The following is a 23,412-nucleotide window of genomic DNA, read 5'->3' on the forward strand; positions in this document are numbered from 1 at the left end:
TCACTCAAATTAGGCCACTGGCCTAGTGAAACTAACCCAGTAAACACACAGTAAATAAATAAAATAGATACCTGTTGTAGCAATGCAGTCAAATCCCACAAAGGCATAGAAGCAGGTTGCAGCTCCTGTTAGAATCCCTTGGAATCCAAAAGGTGCAAAACCACCAGCACCCAAATCACCACAGCTATAACTGACATAAAAAAGTGAATAAAAAGTCAATAATCAGTGAGCCTGTTTGTAACTGTGGTTAATATTGCTGAAATTACCAACTTTCAGATAGAAAATACAGATGCTTATTACACAATTAGAACAGGTTAAAATTACTTGATGAGAATTCCCCAGAAGTGGCATTTAGGAATAGGATGACCAGCAGCCAAGGTGATCATCAATGTTTTTATAAGGCCAACTTACCCAAAACACAGAAAAACAAAACTAGTGTTATACTGGCTACAGCCAACATTCCATTTTCAGGAAATGACTGGGAACCTTCTAGTAAGCATACAAACTTCTAATAAGAAATGGCAAGAAGAGAAGCACAATTAGTCTACGTAAGCACCTTTTCTTGGGGGTACAAAGGGGCTTCAGTCCTGCTACAACTTTGAAAATGTTGCCACTTTTGTAGAATGACCACTGAATTGTTAACAAATGCATAAAAATCATGTACAGTTTAACAAAAACACAACTACCTCACTTATTCTATATCACATACTATTTCTTTAATAGAAATATTTAAGCAAAACATTTTTAATGCTGGGTTGAAAGTAACTTCATAAATTGCAGACATACACTAAAAACATTTATATATGGCAACCTGACAGAGTACTGTAAAGGCACATGCACAGAGTACAAGTGGGTGACTGAAAAAGGAAATAAAAGTGACATAAGTCTGTGCTTCAGTAGAGCATCTGAATAGCTGTTGCACAAAAGGTTTGGAGAAGCTGAAAGGGGAAGTAAGAGCGGTATCATGGAACGGTAAAATGAATCATGAAAGGACAGTGGGAGGGGAAACCGTTAACACCAGTGGCACAGGAAATTCTTATGTCACTTTGATTGCATCTATGCTCGGTCTTGCTTAAGTTACACACATATAGATGACACCGCAGAATGAATTCCAAGTTAAGATCAGACTGTCTGCAAATTATATCAAAATGAGGATGACAGCTGATAGAAATAAGTGAGAGAACAAGCTGCATGGTGACTTAAACAAGGCTGCCTGAAAAGGTCAGAAAAATGATGGCTAGTGTCCACTGTAAAGAACTGTCCTACGAAGAAACCATGATCTGTGAGGAATACAGGTGGGTCACACGTGAAAAAGACTTACAGATATTTCTAAAAATGAAGCTTCATGGAAGAAATTATGACCTGGATGGATACAGCTGGGTCATACCACTGAAGAAAATAACTTTCAGATCTTTATTTAGTAAAGCAAAAATAGGTCTCGTCACTGTAGGAAAACTCTGGTAATGACCATCAAGAAGCTGAAGTATACAAAGAGGGGCAACACCTTCACAAACAAGGGGGTGCACCTTATGCATAACACGGAACAAACCATATGTGTGCATGCTCCAGAATATTCTGAGGTTTACCTTAAGAAACATATTAACATGTTGGAGAAGTTAGAGGGGTGAAAATGGTTATGAGTTTGTAATGCAAACTCTAATGAAAAGCTAGGTAAATTTGGGAAGGGGGATAAAACACGGAACCTTAAGTATTCAGAATGATTAAAAAGACTAAGACTATTATCTGCCTCCTAAAATTACAAGGAATAAAGTGAAGAAACTGTGTCAAAATCGAAAAAGTCACATGTCTTTGTTCAAAATGTGTGACTTTAATAAAGGTGTTCAAAAATCAAAGTCAAAATCTTATTTATTAGGCATTCTTACAGGAATTTCAAAGACCAAAATTTTGATGACCAGTAATTATAAAAATGACAATATTAAAAGTAGGTTTTTACAATGCTTTGCTTCCCTGCATCTCCTATTTGAGGGTATGTCCCGTACTCCCTAGATCTTCTGCCTCTCGGGTCATAGCACTACGGGGACGGGCAAGAAAGAAACCCTATTTTCAAAATTAAGGGTCATCAAAATTTAGATCCTCAACATTATGAATGGATGTCCATTGATTAGACTGCCTTTAAACTAATATTTTCGAGAATGTTTCATTAACAGTAACAAAACAACTACACAATAGCAACACATAAGAATAAATAAAGTACAACATGCATATGAAAAAGGAGAACAAAATAGACAAAGTGAACAGCAATCCTGTCTAAACAGAGTGTTGAGCAAGAGATAAAGCCAAACCAACTAAAATATTGTATTCTGTATGACACGTGATATACCTTGCATGTCTCTAGCTGGCCCGAGAAAAATTGAGACATTCTTTGTGCTATATATTGTCATATAAAACTTAAGCAATACTAAGATAATAAAAAGTAGAAAACTATACAAAGTTAAAATGATAACTATTATGTACAAGAAAGCTAGTGGCTGTTGAACAGCATTTAATCTTAGTCGTGCTTTCTTTATAAACATTTAATAAGCACTTGAAAATTCCACAATAAAAAAGCCACAGTGATATCACTATAGGCAGATGCATCACAAAGTGTACATTCTCTTTCCCCGGCCATACAAAAGCAGCATATATAATCTCAAAGATGGAAAGTCCTCCACTGAAAACGCCATTAGGAAGTGAATCTTCTCACATGATTAGACACTTTCCCACAAACTAATACTCAGCACAAAGAAAACCAAACCCATACTGTTCAGTAACATCACAAAGTAGGACCAAAGAATACTCCAATTCTACCGGTTACCAATTGAAACTGTACAATATTACAGCTACCTTGGCATTTGGCCCAACTCCAACCTCTAAAAAACACGAGTGCAGTGTACTAAAAGCCAAAGTAAACAACAAGTCTACTCTTTTCAAACAAATTTCAGCTGCCATTGATAATGGAGATAACTTGCAGAACTCAAATATAGTCTACCCGTACTTAAAATGGCATCAAAACAACCTAAAACTTCTGCAAACTACCTGTAATAATATATAATGACTTATCACCCTAACCCCTAAATGAGACACCATTGCTCCATTCTTTCTAAATGTAAATAGCTCCCACTACACCTAAGAACCAACTAGGCCAACAAACCTAAACTCATTTCTCCTACCAAACAGGCTAAATGAGAAGTTAAGCCCCTACAACCTAAGCCCCCCCCATCCTCGCACATGCATCAATTATAGACCTCTTACTCAAGACTACACTCTACAAAGTACTCATTGTCTATATTCAATCCATAAGCATTTCCATACATCCAGCCTCATATAAAAATCCATGCCACACGAAGTTTGATTTTGAATTAAAAGTTTTCTTATTTACACAGGCACATTGAAGGTGCTTCCAGAATAAGGGAATCAACGAAGTCTAACCTCTTCCCCAAACTGCTTCCTCCTCGACTAGACTGTATCATACGTACTTTTCATATGCCCACACATAACATCTCTTCTACCCTCTTCTCGCTCATACTTTTTGCTCCCTTAATCACCCTTCTCTGCCTCCATTCCTTTCCTATTCCAAACTACCTTCCCGCATTTCCCTCTGCCACAAACTACCATCTGCGTTCCCACTTTTACCCTAGTACCTGAATATTATAAAAAACATCTGTTACACTAATATTAACTTAATTCATATCCAACCATCGTACTTTAGACAAACATCTACTACACTGTTTTGACAGGTATCATTTAACATATATATATATATATATACATATATATATATATATATATATATATATATATATATATATATATATATATATATATATATATATACACACACACACACACACACACACACACACACACACACACACACACACACACACACAAAACTTATTATTTGGCTGCTTTGTATAAAAATGGTCCAGATGGGTTAAAATTCTATCTCAGTCAACACATTAAAATAAAGTAAATGATGGCTGTATAAATTATATTTCTCCTTAGCTACACAACTGACTAAAATGTGAATAAACAATAACAACTTAACTAATTATTACATAAGCAATAGGTGCAAAAAGTCAGGAGTGATTAAAATGTTGTTTAAAAATAATAAACTCCAACAAGCTGTTGAGTACACAGTTATTCCCCAGGTGTGAGAGACAGCTGCTGCAACACAAGTAAAGTTTTTTGTATATACCCATGTCAGTTCCTTATACAATTAATCTGTTGGAGTGGTGAGCCTATCTAAGAGTAAATTTGTTTCTGACATCAACTATTCCTACCCTGAGAATTTCATCACTTTTTCCTGCGTATGGGTTCATGCCCTCTCATTGTATCCAACCTTAAATGGCACTTCAGCTCTTCAAGTAACAAGTTGTCCCATTTAAGCATGACATTTTCAAACTGAAATCAGAAACAAATAACAGCCAGCCAAGATTAAAAAATAATAATATTCTTAAAAAAAAGAGAGTGCCTTCCTCCCTCCAGAGTCCAAGAAGAAAGATATGGGAGCCCCACCAGCACTGCTGAATGTCTTCATGCAGAAAAAAAATAAATATAGTCATATCTGTCCTGCTATATGATGCACTCATCTCAAAAAAGAGGCACAGTAACAAACACAGGTATTAGCTGGTAATATAAAAATGTCACTCCACAGAACTCTTTACTATTCAGTACATTCCCAATGATTCCCCTATAACTCCTACAGAAGGGAAAACATAAAAGGCCGTTTCAGGGAACAGAATACATAATGCATACAGTTGTCAAACCTCAAGTCTTGACAGCATTTACTGACATGACTGGGAGGCAGAACACTTTTTAGCAAATAGGGAAGCTGAAAATTGCTATAAAATTAACTGGGGGGGGTAACATTAATTGGGGGGGGTGAGTAAAAGGAAGCAGATGATGGTAATGATGGTGATGACAATAATAATAAATAACAACAATAACATTAGGATTATCTGACAGGTGTTCTATCCAAAAGATAACGGAAATGAAAATATACAGAGTGAAGGACACTGAGCGGACATTTAAATGCTGCTTACCTGATGTTCGAGCAGGAATGGTTGGCCAGGCTGTCCCAATAGTCCTCCTTGGTCAATTTCCACTTCTTGATATCTCCTTTCACAAAACCAGAAAGGATGACAAAAGAAAGCACCAGCAGGTTTATCAAAGTGAAAATCTTCGTGACAGTGGCGGACTCATTCACACCAAATGCCAAAACACCTGTGGGTAGAGAAAGAGCAACTAAGAAATGGGTACACTATTAGAGGGACTAAGGCTATGAACAGTGTTGGAATGGGATAGTCAAGATCCCAACATTCTACTTGTTTTAGTTCATGTGTACAAATTCATCAAGTGCTCTCTCTTCATCCATCCATGACCCCTTTTTCCCCGTTTTTGCACATGGAGTCAGAGTGTCACTTCAACAGTGACAAGTAATCTAGGGTTACAGTGTAGAGCATCAGTTACCCAGTTATTTGGACAACAGACAGGAAAAAGCATCTATACATACACTGCCCACGTCTGCTGTCAGTTTCATTCCTAATCCTACCACAGGCGTGATGTGAGTAAATGGAAGTGCACACATATTCACACACACAAAAATGAAAGTGAGACAATCTGAACTGCAGGCAACAAAACAAGCAGAAATACAAAACGAGCAGAAATACAAAGTCAGTTTGTTGTCAACCATATATGGAAATTTGCTTGTCATCTCTTCCACAAAGCATCTTTAATTCATACCACAACGACATGCTATGAAAAGGTATGAACCTCACTCCTGCCAAAATAAACAAAATGCAAAAAACACAGACACCTAGTATACAAATCATGTATTATGAGACATGTCAAGACATACGAATTATAAAACTGTGGTAAGAATTCATAACTAACCAGCATGCAACCACACACACACACACACACACACACACACACACACACACACACATATATATATATATATATACACACATATACATACATACACACACACATATATATATATATATATATATACACACACATTATATATATTTATATCTATTGTTATATATATTATATATAATCTCTCTCTCTCTATAGTTATATATAATCTCTCTCTCTATATATATATATATATATATATATATATATATATATATATATATATATACACACACACACACACACACACACACACACACACACATACATACACTTCTTTTAATTGTCAAATATGAATCTATGAACTCTGACAGAAAACAGTGAAAAATTTCATCAGCAATCACCTAAACTAAAAAATATCCAAAAGAAAAGAAGTGATCAGAAATGTAAATAAATGCATTATATTTTCGATCACCTACTCGAAAGTTTGGTTTTACAGCCCTCTACATACCCAGAAAATAAATATACTACACGATTAAAAAAAAAAAAAAAAAAAAAGAATTATATTACACTCAAACTGCACATCATTAATTCATGCCACAACAAAACCAGTGACACCCATACGAGCAGAACTTTCCACAAAACAGAAAGTCATCAATTTCTGACTGAGCGTGTACAGCTGACAGACTTTCTGCTGATTGGAATTTACCAGCTATGTGAGTACAAGTTTGCAGTACAGTGGGGATCAGTGAACATGCCCTTCTCCCCACTGTTGTGCGATTTCGAAGTAAGTATGTGTAATTGGGGGGGGGGGGGCAAAAATGTTTTTTTTTTTTCAATCCTTTGTGGATCGATGTTTTAGTTTGACAGTAAAGTTTCAATCATTAAAGCACTGCCATTTTGATAGAAGTTTATGCTTCCAAATATCTATATGCACATACACACACACACAAAACCTTAGAGGCATACAGGCAAACAATTTTACACAGATGTAGCTTATCTGAATGTGGATGTACATACTGTATAATGGTGTCAGAGCCAGTTATTCAGACTAAGGGCACAGGCAGCATAGCCTCTGAATAAGTGGCACAAGGGGTAAAACTTTCCTTTTCAGAAGGTTTTTTTAATGGAAAATTCCATTAATACAGTTTTAATACATACCAGTTTTAACTGTATATGCGCGATTGTCTGTGTGCACGTGTGTCTATGTAATTACATGTGCAAATTACATATTACACACACACCCATATACACATTTTAGATAAACACATTGTGTGTGTGTGTGTGTGTGTGTGTGTGTGTGTGTGTGTGTGTGTGTGTGTGTGTGTGTGTGTGTGTATCACAATTGATGACAAACTATCATTTGAGAATCATACACTCAACTCAAAAGACCCATTTTAAGCTTGGCAAACTCTATAGGCATAAACTCTATTTGGACACTTCTACCAAGTTGAAACTAGCTAATAGTCTTTTTCTACCCTCCCTCCTCTATGGTTGCCCCATTTTCACTAACCTACACACATCCCTCTTGAACAAACTGCAGTCGTGCTACTATAAAATAGCCAAGTCGGTCTCCAACATGCCAACTCGCACACATCACTGCCTGGCCATTAAATCTATAAACTGGTTTGAGTTCTCTCATTACCTACATTACTCCCAACTTACTCTCACCCACAAACTACTAAATAATCCAAACTTCTGCCCATCCCTTCAAACTATATACTTAGCATCTAATAAACAACTCTTAACCATAACTATTATTTTATTATTATTATAACATTATTTTCCAGATTCCATTCCTTCATTTTTATGCTTTGTACTACCAATAGGGAATTCAAAGTTTTGCTATCTATATACCAAGTTTGCTCACATCAAACTAAGGTACAAAAAATCTCAGACTGTATATATGCCACTGTATAGAAATTTTCTGTCATTCGTGGATTGTGTTGTCATATAAAGACATGGAGCTCTGATTGTATATATGCCTCTGTACAGAAATTTTGTCATTTGTTTTAATTGTATCATTATGTTATGGAGCTTTTCTCCCCAGGCCTCCGCTGTAAATGGACCTTGTTCCAGTCAGACTTTCCTGGTAAACAAATGTAAAATAAATAAAAAAATAAAAGAATAACTAAACCCAACAAAACAGCTGAACGTCTATTCCCATGCCATTGCCAAGCTTTGGAATGCGCTCCCTCTCTCTCTCTCTTACTCGACTAGACTCTTAAACATTTAAATTTGTACAAAAAGAACACTATCTCAATAACCATGTCTGTTCTTGTAGTCATATAAATTAAGCCACCTTAAATGTTTTGGCCACTATACACTACAAATATTTTTACTAACATAATATAGTTGCAATTTACACTGTCTTCGTATCCAATCTCTCTCTTGCTTGCTTTATTTCTGTGGCTAAATAAACTGAATTGATTAAACAGTATTCTTACTTATGAGAATATACACACACAATTACTAAAAATCTAACTAACTGGGTTTATTTTTCTTGTATTGTATACCTCTATAATATGTATTAGTCTTGTATATCTACTTCAATTTATATTGTGTAAACACTTTCTTGACTTTCAAAGTTAAGCTGATGTTATGTAAAAATTTCTGTGATTGTATACAAATGTCAATAAATAAATAAATATATACAGACACACACATACACACATCTCTAGATATATATATATATATACATACATATACACACACACACACACACACACACACACACACCTATATATCTATCTCTCTATATATATATATATATATATATATATATATATATATATATATATATATATATACACACACACACACACATACATACATACACATCTATATGTATCTATATCTCTCTCTCTGTATATGTATATGTATATATATATATATATATATATATATATATATATATATATATATATATATATACACACACACACACACACACACACACCACCACAGCTACATGCATAAAACATATTTATTCCAATAAATAATTTTTACGCACGTAGCTGTGGTGATCGCGCTGGTCGTTTGTTGGATATATGCTTATTTTCTACAGTGCTGTTCTTTAAGTGCCATAGCCCTTATATACAGATGTATATATAAAAATACAGTATATTAATAACACAAATTGCAAATGTAAATATACAAATCGCATACAATCCAGAGTCCAAATTTAAACTGAAAAAAGTACAGATGATATATTTAGCAAATTCCAGAAGATACCCAACCCAAACAGTGCATCAGCAGGTCCGTCTACAAATTCAGATTAAAAAAAATACATCAGAATGAGTCCATAATCCATAAGGAACCCCAAAGCATAGCAGGTAAGCACAAAGGAACCTAGAGCCCAAGAAACTAAATCCACTAAGTAAACTCCCAAAACTGTAGGAGAAGTCAGGAGCTCCTGCAGCAGTGGTAATATTAGTCTATCTATTCACAACCCCTTTTTCTCATTTTTGCAGATGGAGTTGTGTGTTACATCAAAATCAACCATCATGTACAGCCAGTGTTCACACAACCAGGTGGCTAGCCCTAACACAGAGTTGTGCGTGTTAATGCCATGGAAAAAAAGCAAATAAACTCAAATCTTGGCCAAACTACAAGCAAGTACTGCTAGTGCCAAAATGCTACAGTATAGGAAAATGCTGGAGGCAACAAAATGTAGCAATTTGATGAAAATGAAACAAAACATCAAGTTACATTGTCTGAAACAGTCACACTGTCCAACAAATCAACCTGATGGATCTCGGAGCAACCATCAGAACCATAAAGTAGGACCCTGCAGAACTGAAAGTCAGCTTACTAAATTATGCGTGAAGTTCATTCAAAGCAGCCATCTGTCGCCATCTTGTACTATTTGATTCATGAGTGATGTGTACAATCTGTGCATTTATTACTGATTACTATAAGTATAACAGGAAGTGCTGCCACAAGACCTTGCTCCAGCAACAAAAAAAAGTCTCTCCGTACACAGAGGAAAACCTGAACGCAAATTTTATTAGTAAGCGTTTTTAGCCTTGCTGAAAGCTTGGCTTCTCAAGATCAAGTACAAAAAAAAAAATGCAATCAAGCAAGAAGCTTAAATACTCAAAGAAATGATGTCACTGACAAGTAAGGACCTAGAAATCTAATCACCTACCTACCAAAAATCACAAATTGATTACTATAAGTACACTACCTGTATGGCAGCTGACCAGTCAATTTCAAACTGAGTTTTACCTACAGCTTCGGTGCTAGTACTACTCCCCTTGTTGACAGCATAAGGTTGGGATGACCAATGACATTGCCTGCCTTCTCAGTTACAAGTTTCTCAGACAATAAACTGCATCTTCCCACTACACAGAGTTATCTTTGACTTGTCTTGCAGTACCAGCTTCCCATACTTGCAGATATCAGGAGTCCATTACTTAATTTTCTCAGGACACAAGTGTCATACACATAATACATCCCAAACACTGAAAATAAAAATATCAGTCTACAAAGATCAAACACCAAATGTCTAAAAATAAAAAAATAAATAAATAAATAAAACCTATTTTTTGCAGAGGGCAACATCCCGACAAGAAATGCAAGTGCAATTCAACAGCTTGTTATATTTGTACTATTATGGTACTGTCTCAGTACAAAGTAATGGCAATACTAAATCCCACTGACCTGTAAGCAGCACAATCAGCAACACAGCAAATATATCTGGGTACTTGGCTAAAACACCAGGGACGTCCATAGAAAAATGCTGTGCAAAGAAAGTCGACATTCTGTTTTCGATCAGGCTGTCAAAGGTAGAGCTCCATGCTCGAGCTACACTTGCTGCACCTAAACAAACAAACAAAGCGCACAAAAGTAAATGGCATAAAATGGGGCTTTTGCACTTAGAATTTTCTTCTTTTTTCTTCAGCTATAAAAACATCATATTACATATGTATATGATGTTTGCAGATGACATTGTGATCTGTAGTGAGAGTAGGGAACAGGTGGAGGAGGCCCTGGAGAGATGGAGATATGCTCTAGACAGAAGAGGAATGAAGGTCAGCAGGACTAAGGCAGGATGGAGTGGGTGAAAAGTGTCAGGAGTGATTTGTGAGGTTTGGAGACAAAGCCAGAGAGGCAAGATTACGTTGATTTGGACATGTGCTGAGGACGGTTGGTGAGTATATTGGGAAAAAGAAGGTGCACAATAAACAAAACAGTTTCAAAGAAAGCTGCACAGAAGATACAACATTTACTGAGGATGAAACTGCAGACCTTATTATTCATTTACAACACAAAATACAGAAGCAGTAGGCATTTGAACAAGATCATTACTGCAGTAATTCATGACATGAATGGGAAACATTTGCAGCCAGACATCGGTCCTGCAGCCTGATGTTTCGGTGTTTAGATGTCTCTATTACGTCTGTCTGTAGTAAGATATTATGCTCATTACTAGGAGCACAGCTTTAAAAAAATCTGCACCATGTATCCTACCTACTGTCTTCATTTTTGGTGCCCAGGAAGTGAGTATGGCTAATATACCAACATATGCTCTTAGGCATTTAAAGCCTTATAAAACTGTAAATACAAATGGCTTAATTTTTAAAATGAAGTACGAAATACCTTCCCTTTAACAGACTTTAGAGATAAATAATCATACTAGTAGAATATGTTAAAAATGTACAATACAACAAACCACACAAAAATACAAAAAGCTTGTGTCTGGCACACACAAGTCTGTAAAACCAGACCCAACAAATTGGAAGTACTAGGGAAATGGAAAGAGGGAGTCTGTCATACAATAATGATTTTATTATTCAAACGTATATTCATGTGAGAATACCACACACAACTGTACTGCATTCATCACAAGTATCATCACTGGAGGGATTCATTTAATAAATGTAAAAATACCATGCAGCGAACTGTCAGCTCCCAAAAGTACATCAATAGATTACAGCATGCCCTACAGGACAGATGGAGGGAATTCTGTCCTAATGTTTATAATATATGTGAATGAGCTTCCAGGTTGCAGCAACACAGATGTTTTAGACAGACTCATTTTTAAGAAAGGTGCCGTAGCAGGTCCTGCTCAGGTACAGTCAGCCTTAACCCTCACAGTCAATGTCTGTGGCAATACAGTTAGCTCATCCCAGAAAAAAATATGTCTATACAACCCGTTTGCTCTTCATAAAACAGCTGATAAGACGGACTCTGTTCTTTTTCCTGTTGATACTGAGCTGTCTGTGAACATCCAGAGTATGGATATGTTCTTGGCTCGTTTCCCTGTTTTGTAAATAAATAAAGCTTGTTGAGGGTTGGGAGGGTGGCCTAATGGTTAAGGTGTTTGCCTTACAAACACAAGGTACAGGGTTTGAATCTCACAGGGGATAACTGGCTAGGCTTAAAATGGCTCGCAAGGGCAGTTAGCCTAGTACTAGCCTATGAACCTATGAACCTATGTACCGGTTCAAAGAGACTACCTCAGACATACATGAAGGATTTGTTCTAAGATATGTCTTGTCCTTAGTGGAGGTTATATAGAGTTATCTGCATATTAAGGTTAGACTTCAGTGGTTTTGCCCAAGACAACTACTTCAAAAAGCATTTTCCAAGAGGATAATTGAGGTCACCTGAAATGCTAGGCTGAAAAGTATGTAGAGTTATTTTTTCCATTACAAAGTCGAGGTTCTATACAAGGGATACAGGATATTTTGGATTTCTCATTGCTTCACTACTACATTAAAAACTACATGCAGGCAGAAATGACAGATACATGTACCTCAATAGCACAATAAGCAAAGCTTGTATTTTATACAGGAGTGAAATATAACAGAATCTCATCTGGAAGCTTGATTTGTTGTATCCTTTAGCTATCAGTTTTTTTGAAAATCATATTAAATTTAGGTAAGTATGTTTTTGGGGGGAGTGGGGCTATGCATTTTACCTATCTTTTAAATAAGTAACATTTCTAGAGGAAAGAATGACCATTTGGAATAAATCTGAGTTCCTCTAGTCTGTGACCCTAATGGACTTGGTTTAGGTGCATGACTCTGCCTTCTTATTGAGTTAATAATGTGATATGAAGAGGGACGGCTGTGGTACTTGTCTCTATTATAAATAGAAACCACGGTTGTCTTCATTCTGCACACTTCTAATAACTTATTAAAAGTAAACATGGTGTTTTTTTCAGACTCACAGACTGCCCCAAACCATAACAATGATAAATCTGTAATATGTAACTAACCTGTTCTGTCACAAACAGTGTATTTTCTCACCCCTATTTCCTAAACTTACCCACATGCTGTGTACACATTTAAAGTCTGATAGTGAGGAAATAGAAATAAAGACCACAGCAATGCATTTAAACTGGTTACTCAGACACACAGACTTGCCTCCTGGAAAAGCCATATCAGCAATCATTTGGATCATGTAATTGCCTGTTCATACCTACCAACTCCACAAAAGGAAAAATGCCTTCTATATACCCCTCTGATGCTATATTGTGGAGACAAGCAACAGACACCTTAAGCAGTGTAGTAATGCTACATTGTGGAGACAAGCAACAGACACATTAAGCAGTGTAGTACTCTGAACAGCAGTAGGAATTATCAAACTGAACAGCTTCATCTGGTAAACCACAGGCACATCTGTACACTGGAGCAAAAGCATGCCACTGGACAGGAGCAGAACACAGTCAAATGCAAACTAGTATTAGCACATGCAGTAGAAACAGCAGCAAAAGAATGGGAAACAAACAGTTGTACCTGCCTATTGCTTTCATTCATGGAGTCCACAAACAGATGGTTACTTCTGGTGATCAACTCTAATGTGTGATCACTAAGAAACAGGAGAAATAATGGCCACAGTAATGTATTTTAGCTTGCTGCTGCAGTTCTCCTCATCACCACTACTACATCTGCCCTAACAAATTTAAAAAAATGAATGAAATGCTGCTGTGCACAGTGTACACTTTTCTTGTCCACATATATCAGGTTTCCTATTAGCTATTAAAAGGAAAAAAAATCGTACCTGGAAAAGATCTACTCTGCAGCCTGACTACATTATATATATATATAGATATATATTTATTTATTTTTACTATACAAGCTGATGGACGAGAACCTAAATCTGCCTTTGAGTTTTAACTCATCACCTGTACTAACAGCTCAACAAGTCCGAGTAAAAACTTTTGTGTTTTCAACTGTGAGTTAGGAAATATGTGGTGTGTTGAGTTATTCACCCAGTTCAGTGAGCTACAGAGAAACCTCTAGCAAGCTGAATTGTAGCTCATGGTTCACAGTTTGTACAAGCCTGACTTATGCTATTGTAAAAATTATATTAAGGTGCCTTAATAAAGAAAATGCAGAACCTGACTCTGACCTGCTTATCTCTGTAACTCTAACTTGTCAATCAATATGTAGAATGCATATTAATTAGTTGTTCCCAATTTTCACAGATTTTATTTCCGATTCACTCATCTAGAGGATGAAAGGTATGGAGTGGTCAATACTGCAATTATCTGGGTGGGGGCAAGAAGAACAATTCTAGAAACGTTACTTTGATTTGGAGCTTTTCCTTTCATGAAGCTAAAGTAAAGATGGAGAGAGAAAGAGCCAGATCCCACATTCTAATGTTACTTCATCAAGTCATTTTATACGACACTGTACAGAAGCCATCACCCTTGTCTGCAACTTATGAATTTGCAGTAAACAGATTACACAAACCCATAAGTGTCAGACTGAATTAGAAAGATCAAGTGGGATAGGTACTGCCGCTCTGATGTTTTAAGATACAAGTATTGCTAATGTAATATTAGGTTTCACTTAAATGCAGTCTGTCAGGCATAAATACTACATTCTCTTTGAATAGTCCTAGAAATGCAGTTATACTAAAGCAGGCCTATATCAATTTTGTATTGTACATTTTACATGCAGTTTCAATAGAAAGGAAAGCTTCAATCCAAATGAATAACCATTAGTCAAGAATACTAATAAAAATAAAATGTGCTAACAGAATGTGCAGTACAATTATGTACAGACAGATCGTGTTTACCTGGTACGAGGTTTAAAAAAAACAAGGTTAAAGAGATGTGTAGAACTTGTAGGGAATTTACAGGTTTTTGATACTATTAGGAGAGATACTTTAGACACTGAAGTAAGTTAGTTTGGACTGATATGCAGATATTCATTGTAGTTCAGTCCACAGAAGTTTGGTACAGACACTCGAGAGTGAGTGCAGAAGTCATATCAAATATTCAGCATTCCATAATGTTGTTAATTATATTATTCAGGACAGAAGGAAAATTCTGAGCATAATGAGTGCTGAAGCTATGGACATTATAATCCAGTCTATTTCAGTTTATCAGCATTGTTACTGAAGATAGATTTGATTCAGATATTGTTAACAAAATATATTCTGGCTATGTAACTTACGAACAGGATAATGAGTACAGAAGCTGCAGACATTATAATTCAGTCTATTTCAGATTGGCAGCACTGTTATTGGAGACAATAAGAATTGATTTGGATACTGTTGACACCTACCCTACATAATATTCTTAACCGAACAGTGTAAGATATACTGATGCCTCTATAACTAGACTGGACAAGGAGATAACTGTTAGTTGCTTATTTGGAGCCAGAATCTGCCAAATCATGCATGCATTCAAGTCATTACACCACATGTAACAGTATGGTTCCATCATAGTCTATGCAGGTGTAAATGACCGGAGATATACCTCCCTGTACTATATGAAGAAAGACATTATGGAGCTTTCAGAGTATGTGACTCGGGCTTGTATGAGCCTAACACTGAGCAGCATATTACCATCACCAAGGATGATAGCACAATATGAACAAAACATGATTGATTACAACAACAGGCTGTCTTTCTGGTGTCATTCTAAGGCGGTCCAATATTTGTTAGCTTGGCAGGACATACTCAAGAGACCACATTGCTTGCCAAGGATAGCCTGCATCTATTGCTCCTAGGCTTTCAAATACTGCTAAAACTTTAACCCCCATAGTATCTTCTTAGGAAACGCCAAACTGACAAACCTACTGACACAAAATCAACTCAACCGAACTTCAAGGTGTTTGCTCAATGCCAAGAGGCTAAACAAAAAACCCTCCAATCCTTCCTCACACTCCATAATATAGATGTTTGTGCAGTTACTGAGACATGGTTTAAAGCGGCAGACAGTATGCCAGCAGTGGAAGGCTTCACTGCATTCCACACTTAGTAGCTGCACAGAAAACGGCTAAAGGACAAGGTGTATCAATACACATCAATAACAAGCATATCTGTTAGGGTGGTCAAACAGGATAACATGCTGGAGTTCCTTCACATGCAAGTCACTACAGACAAAATACCATGCCATATCTTAGCCAGCTATAGGTCACCCTCCACGTCACAAGAAGCTAAAAATGCTTACTTAGACCTACTGGAGACACTAGCCATCCAGTCTAACACCATGCTCATGATGGGAAACTTTAATTACACAGTCTCAAATCTACAGATACAGACATTCCAAGACTTTGTAAATACAGATACCCTTGAACAAATAGCAAATAATACCCACTAAAGGCTCCAACATATTAGACCTTGTGCTTACAAATATAGGAAAATGTTGCACCTTTCACCCCAATGTCTCATCCTCCCTGGTAAGGTCTGACCATAAAGCGGTCTCCTTCAAACTCAAAATAAACTCTATAATCCCATTAAAACCAGTAACAGAAACTATTCCAAGGCAAATTACCTTTTATTAAGTGATGGACTGTCAAAATTCAATACCTGTCCAAACTCAGAAAACAAAACAGCCTATGCTGAAATGCTCTCAGAAACTCTGTACAGTCATGTCAATGGCTGCATGGAGGCTGCTGTACTTACCAGAAGTAAGCAGAGCACTAGCCCTAGAAACAAACCACCCTGGTGGCATCCGAAATTAAACAAGATATACAACAAAAGGAAAACAAATTATGGCAAAATCAGGAAGGGTAATTCCCATATAAAACAGAAACTCTCCCATCTAAATAAATAAGCAATTAAGATGGTTAAGTAGTTCATGCAAAGCCAACTTTGATGTTAAAATAGCCTCCCATGACACAGAGAACCATAAAGCTTTCCACAACTATGTCAGAAACCTCAATGGGAGCACACAGGAATGTGCTGAATTGGTGGCTAATGGTGCCACATTTACTGAGCCTAGCGATACAGCAAACCTGTTACTGAACAAATTAATTTCCAACTTTACCCCCATCCCCCCACTCCAACCATCCTCTGAAAAATTACACCCCCAGCTATAACTAGGGAGCATGTACTGGCTGCAGTCACTAAAGTACATAGCTTCAGTAGTTCCTGATAACATCCCAGGATGTCTCCTGAATACTCTAAAATATGACTTACCATGACCATGGAGTCATTATTTAACTATAGTGTTAAAACAGACTTTGTGCCCTGTCAATCTAACACTGCAATGGTCATCTCCCTTCATATGGGAGGACCTTAACAGATCCTGGAAGACCCATTAGTCCAACTAGTCTTATTTGCAAAGCAATGGAAAGAATTATCATAGACATTATCAAAAAGGACTTAGGAGACCTCCAGACACTGGATCCAACTCAGTTTGGCTTTTTCAAAGGAAAGTCATGTTTACTGAATCTGGTGGACTTATTTGAAAAAGTCACTAAGGCAAAGGACGAGGGCAAAACTGTGCATACTGCCTGCCTAGATCTGGCTAAAGTATTTGATACAATACCCCACTCGAGCATAATCAAACTTATGGAACTAGTATAAACCCCATTTATATCACACTGGATAGCAAACTGGCTCACTGATAGAACCCAGAAGGTTAGAATCGGTGAGACCACCTCCACAAACAGGCCAGTTACCAGTGGAGTCCCCCAAAGTTCTGTGCTTAGCCCACTCCTCTTTGGCATCTACTTCTCAAATATCAAAGCCAATGTCAAAGGCCTTTGGCTGACCAAGTCTGCAGATGACTGCAAACTGGGAGCAGTCACTAAATCTCCCCACTATGAGAACAACCATCAGGAAGGTCTAATACAGACCAGGGCAAAGCAAGATGACTCACTAGTCAGAGATCTGGGAATGTAGACAGTAACCTAGCCTTTGACCAGCATGTGTCAAAAGTAAGAAAATCCTTCTACTATAAGCAAGGACATGCATCTACATCCAGAAAGGTCATCATAACACTGTACTTGGCCCTCATCAGACCCATCGTAGAGTATAATGCCCCTTCGGTATGTACCTGACCAGACACATGCGGCAACTGGACTGTCCACAAAGGTTTCTTACAAACAGAATACAGAGAGTAAACACAATGTCCTATGCTGATCATATCAAAGCAGTATCTCTTTACTCAGTATCATACAGACTTCTGAGAGGTGATCTTTGACTAGTGTACAGGGCATCCATGGACCCTATTTTGATGAACCTTTTGTACATCCGCAAAACAAACAGCATCTGAGCTACTAGATTAAAAGACCTACATTTTGCCTGTGACATAAATAGGACACGGAGAAAGAGAAAGATGTTTCTCTGAGAATTCCCATCCTCTGGAACAGGCTCCCTGTTCATGTAAAGCAGAGTTTCTCCCTATCCCTTTTTAAGCACAACATGGACCAATGGAAGGGCAACTGGAAATTCACCCCTGGTCTGGCTCCTACATCTCTGATAGATAGAGCAGTCAGTAAATCAATCACCAACTACATAAATCAAATGAGAGTCACATTAGGGTTGAATGGCTAGGCTTACAAATCCCCTAGTGGTCACTAGCCTAGTATATACCTACAAACCGATGATCCTATACAATGTAGACTTTTATTCAAAAAGGTTTGGCACATAAAGGAAAGACTAGCACCTGTTCAGCAAAGTAATTAAAAGATAAATACATTAATTCCAGCCTCACTCCAGTTTCATCCAGTTTCTTACAGCTTCATGCAGTTCTTTCAATTCTTACAGCCTGTTAGACTTTAATTTGAAGATCAAATGGCAGATCTGAAGACTCGCACAAAAAAAGAAACATTATAATTAATGCAGATTTATCACAGCATAGATATTGACACCAAATAGTTTACTACAAAGAAAGAAAATACCTTGTAGACCTGCAGAGTGCACCTCAAGTGAATAAAGAATAATAAAAGAAAATAAGAAAAAAGCAATGGGGGAAGAAATGTGAAGAAAGCCAAAGAAGAAGAAGTGAAGCAAGACATGAACCTTCTGAGATACAGGTAGGTCTGCAGAACCATCTGGTTAATACATAGCATTTAGGCTGAGTTTGCAATTAAGTCCATGTAGGTAGGAAATAGTCTATGCTAGGACATTAGGTATGTGCTCTAAAGTAGTTGCAAAGTACTTGTAAGGTCAGATGTTTAAGACAGTCACAAAAAGGTGATCTTTGGTTAGTTTTTGATGTTGGGATAAATGCCATTAAACAGTTTGGACTCTGTAACTGAAAAGGTTTTAATGACACAGAGTAACGATGCAAGGGAATACAAGGTGAACTTATGTCAACAGTAGAAATGTACAGGACTTCTATTTGTAGGATGGGGCTGTATTTGTAGGATGGGGCTGTATTCATCCATACAGAGAAGAGCAAGGACCCATATACGGCAGTTTAAATACTAGGGTGTATGTCAAGAAAACGGCACTTAATACTATGAGCTAGCCATTTCTGTTGACAATCTGGCTGTGACACTTCTTTCTTGGTAAGTCAGCAATAAATGACATTTTTTGTTTAATTCAGACTGTGTGATCTCACAAACCTGTCGATCAGCTGATCTTCCTCTGACATAACCTGGCATCAGGTGCATGTACAAGTTTTCAGGATGCAGCACATCTTTTAATGGCCAATCCACTGGCTGAATCACTCTTGGCCACACCTACTGTGATGTCATTCTTTTTTTTTTCAGATAACCCCAGTTATGATGAGATTAGTTTGGCTACAATTATGCTGTTCCACTTTGAACATCTCAGATGGTGGAAATCCTAAGTAGGGAGAATTCAAAGTACAACAACCTCAAACAATATTCACATTTGCTGAGTCAGTTATGGTTCTCCTAAATTCAACAAGGAATGGTCAGAAGGCAACATACACCCCAGGAGTATGAGTAATGTCCCTAAAGTTCATAGATTTATAGGTTCATAGATTAGTACTAGGCTAACTGCCCTTGCGAGCCATTTTAAGCCTAACCAATTATCCCTTGTGAGACTCGGCCTAGTTTCATATCAGTAAGAAGATGCCCATTATCATTTACATCCTGCCCTGTAGTAGGGTTACTATGGAGTACTCAAGTGTTAAGGGCTGGTCCTAAGAACCTATTTGTCTGTAAACGGAGCAGAACCGATTTCTGATAACTGAGGGTGATGCACAGATAGTAGTAAAGCTAGAGCAAGGTATCTGGTGAATGCATTTAACCTAGCAGACTGGCCTAATAAAGCTGTGAACAAATACAGTGGTAGATTTCTGAACCTGAAAACTTGTCTTGTAAATGGAGTGTGCAGATACAGATCCTGGAAGTTTACAGTCACCATGTCATCTGTATAAAAACAAGTAGAAAAATCAGCAGACTTGTGCCTGGGATCTCTTAGTTGTATAAACCTGTTCAAGTTTTTGAGATCTATGTTTGGCCTCCACTGATTTTATTTTCCTGTGATACTAATAAAGCACTTAATAAAACTCATTTCCTTGCTTTGCAACAGAAACCGGTTGTATTATTTAGTTGTCCTGAAGTTGCTGAATCAGTGTTAAGACCTAGTGAAATGGGTCTCAGAGTGTAGAAATGAAGAAAGAGGCCACAGATCTAAATATCAACAGAAGGGCTATGACTAGGTCTGATGACATTACCCTTTTAACACATTTTTATGTGATTGACTCTCCCCAATTGATTAAAAAGTGGAAAAGTACTTTACATACCTTATACATTACGTTTCTTTCTCTTCAGCAACTCTTACTGGCTCAAATATTACATAAATTACTCGATTCCTGCCTTCCTTTAACCTTTATTACTCCTCTTGAACATTATTTTGCATGTATTGTTCCCAAAAAAATCCATTTATTTCTAAGTAATTTGCTTTTCTTCTTCTAAGGATCCCATTTCCAAATCTTTTATCTCTTTTACAATATCCAAATCTTCAAATACAGTTGCCTTACATTTCAATTTTCATTTTTTTTTAATATTACTGTTGTCTTGTTTGTCTACAATAAAAAAGCCAAGATTTTCATGTGCAATTCCAAAAACCTGGGGGGCACCGAGTTTCCCGTCTCACACAATCTTGAACTTTACTTCCAACTTTTTTCAGTACTTTCCAGAAAGGGAAAAAAATATTATGAAAATGGACTTAAAAGATCTGGCTCTTAATACCATCCGGAAATGTCTGAACCCTCAGCCAAACTTACTTCCTGATGACAGTCAATGGAGCAGAAATTCTGAAACTGGTATTAATGGCATCACAGCCACACTTAATGGTACAATAACTCAGCCCATCAGCTGTTTGTATGACTTTAGATATCTTCCATGAAGTAAACATTACAGATTTCTTGAGGCAGATAATCCTTTCCATCATGTTACTCTGGTGTTTCACCATGTGGTCTGTAGTTAACAGCTCTAATATCTAAGGTAATGAATCTGTACTCCTTTTTTTGCCAGTTCTGTCTGGAAACCTGCATTCCCCATCATTAGGTACGCTATTCAGAGCGAGACTTTTTTTTTAATTCTCCTGAGTAGCTAGAGCTATGACTTCAGGTCAGCCTCTAAGTTTTTGTATTACTCTTTCACTCTACCAATTAGCTTGGATTACTGGGATGAAGTAGCCAAGAATCGTCTTCTGAGGATAGATATATGACTACATCATGAAATGATGTCATGAAAGGATAAGTAATCACTAGTTTGGGTTTTGGTTAACCTTCACCAGTTCGTCACAGTGTTTCTTAGGGAAGATGGGCCTCCTCTGGACAAATTAAAATGTTGTTTCATTAAATCAAAATTTACCCCAAAGCAGACACTCTCTGAAGCAGTGAAAAAGTATCTCAAAGAATCCTCATCTTCTTCCACACAATTTGTGTACCTATATTTCTGGATGGTTGTTATGATTCCATGCTGTTTCAGGGTATGAAAACTTGTTTTGATACTGTGGGAAATTTCCCATATTTTTTAAGTTTAGTTAAAAATTTATTATCCAGGTATATAGACTGGTCCAAGGATATTTTTAGTCATGACCTAGTTCACATGGCATACAATAAGTAAATTTGAAAGGTTATTACATACATAGTAACAGAGTAAACACAATGCACATAAATGCAAGCAATAAAAAAAACATGTTGGGCTTTTTTTCATGGCAGTACTAAAGATCAAGTGGCTGCAGTTTGTCAAGCAACAATGCAGAACATAAACGGTCAAAAATCAGACACAAACCACATCTCAGATTGTATGCAAATGAATCAGCAGTACAGCAATACAATGCAGCCAAGAAGTGTATATAATAGTGGCATAGCAATCCGTGTGCAACTAGAAATCCCTACCAACCTATAAACATTACATAAGCACCCTATCATTACTAAAGCCGGTATCAATATCATTTTAATATATATACACCTATTTTCAATATTATTTTGATATCTACACCTATTTACATATGTATCATCCTACCCATATCAGGATTACTCAAATCTGAATAATAATATCACTGTGGGGAAGTGGCAAGTTAACACTACAGTTCAAGAGAAAGAAAGTGGTTGACCAGGAAAGATAACTTGCATCAGCTGGGACTACCCTACTGCTGGTCAAAGTTAGACTTCTCAAGAGTCAGTTAACTGAGGTTCAAAGCACAGATGATTGGAAAGCCTTTGCCTACACAGAAAACCACTGTTAGCGAGATGTAAGAGTGATGCCCTTTTTTAGGGTAAATGCAACCATGGAGTATATGTATATATATATATATATATATATATATATATATATATATATATATATATCTATCTATCAGCTTTGGGGGTATGAGGGGGGTTGTTTCCCACATTAGGGATGTGAGGAGCCCCTTGCTTAAAAAAAAAAAACCCACAAATGCACTTTTTGGAGAATGTATTTTTTACCAGGGATCACAGTTCGGTTATTCCAATCACGGGCGGGCAGTTTAATGTTCAATGACCCACAGTGAAAGCATAATCAACATTTACTTCACATAATATGATGCAACAAATCTGAGTAAGTATTCCTTAAGAAAGTAAGTCTTCCTAAAACACAACATCTTATGAGGCTAAAATACCAGGAATTTTTTTCAAAAATCTGGACATGTTAAAGAGTGGCATGTCGCTTGTTTAAACAAATTTATAATTCTAAAGTACAATTTAGTAATTACACTTTACAATATTTACACAAAACTATTGTGAAAGATGCAGTCAGGTTAGTAGTGATACTGCTGACAAAACAAACAATACAACTTGTATTAGTGGGGCAGCATGAGTGTCACTTGTGTAACACTCAACCATGCACGCAGAATGTTTGATACAAGCTCATACTTGAGAATGGAACTACAAAATGCTATGAA

At 36.9% G+C, this 23,412-nt stretch overlaps 1 protein-coding gene across 5 annotated transcripts in view; it reads right to left on the reverse strand.

Moving 5' to 3' along the window:
- The window catches only part of LOC122789926 (cationic amino acid transporter 3-like), a 184,484-nt gene that overhangs the window by 144,547 nt on the left and 16,525 nt on the right, over window positions 1-23,412 (reverse strand). For all 5 annotated transcript variants that reach the window (XM_044057397.1, XM_044057394.1, XM_044057398.1 and 2 more), the window contains exons 3-5: window positions 10,531-10,689; window positions 5,046-5,226; window positions 72-190 (exon numbers count right to left, since the gene is read on the reverse strand). In XM_044057397.1, the coding sequence (XP_043913332.1) occupies window positions 72-190; window positions 5,046-5,226; window positions 10,531-10,689 (459 nt within the window). The remainder of the gene's footprint in view (window positions 1-71; window positions 191-5,045; window positions 5,227-10,530; window positions 10,690-23,412) is intronic.

This window comes from Protopterus annectens, chromosome 15.part0 (assembly GCF_019279795.1).
Source record: "Protopterus annectens isolate FY-2018-M chromosome 15.part0, PAN1.0, whole genome shotgun sequence".
Taxonomy (NCBI): Eukaryota; Metazoa; Chordata; order Ceratodontiformes; family Protopteridae; genus Protopterus; species Protopterus annectens.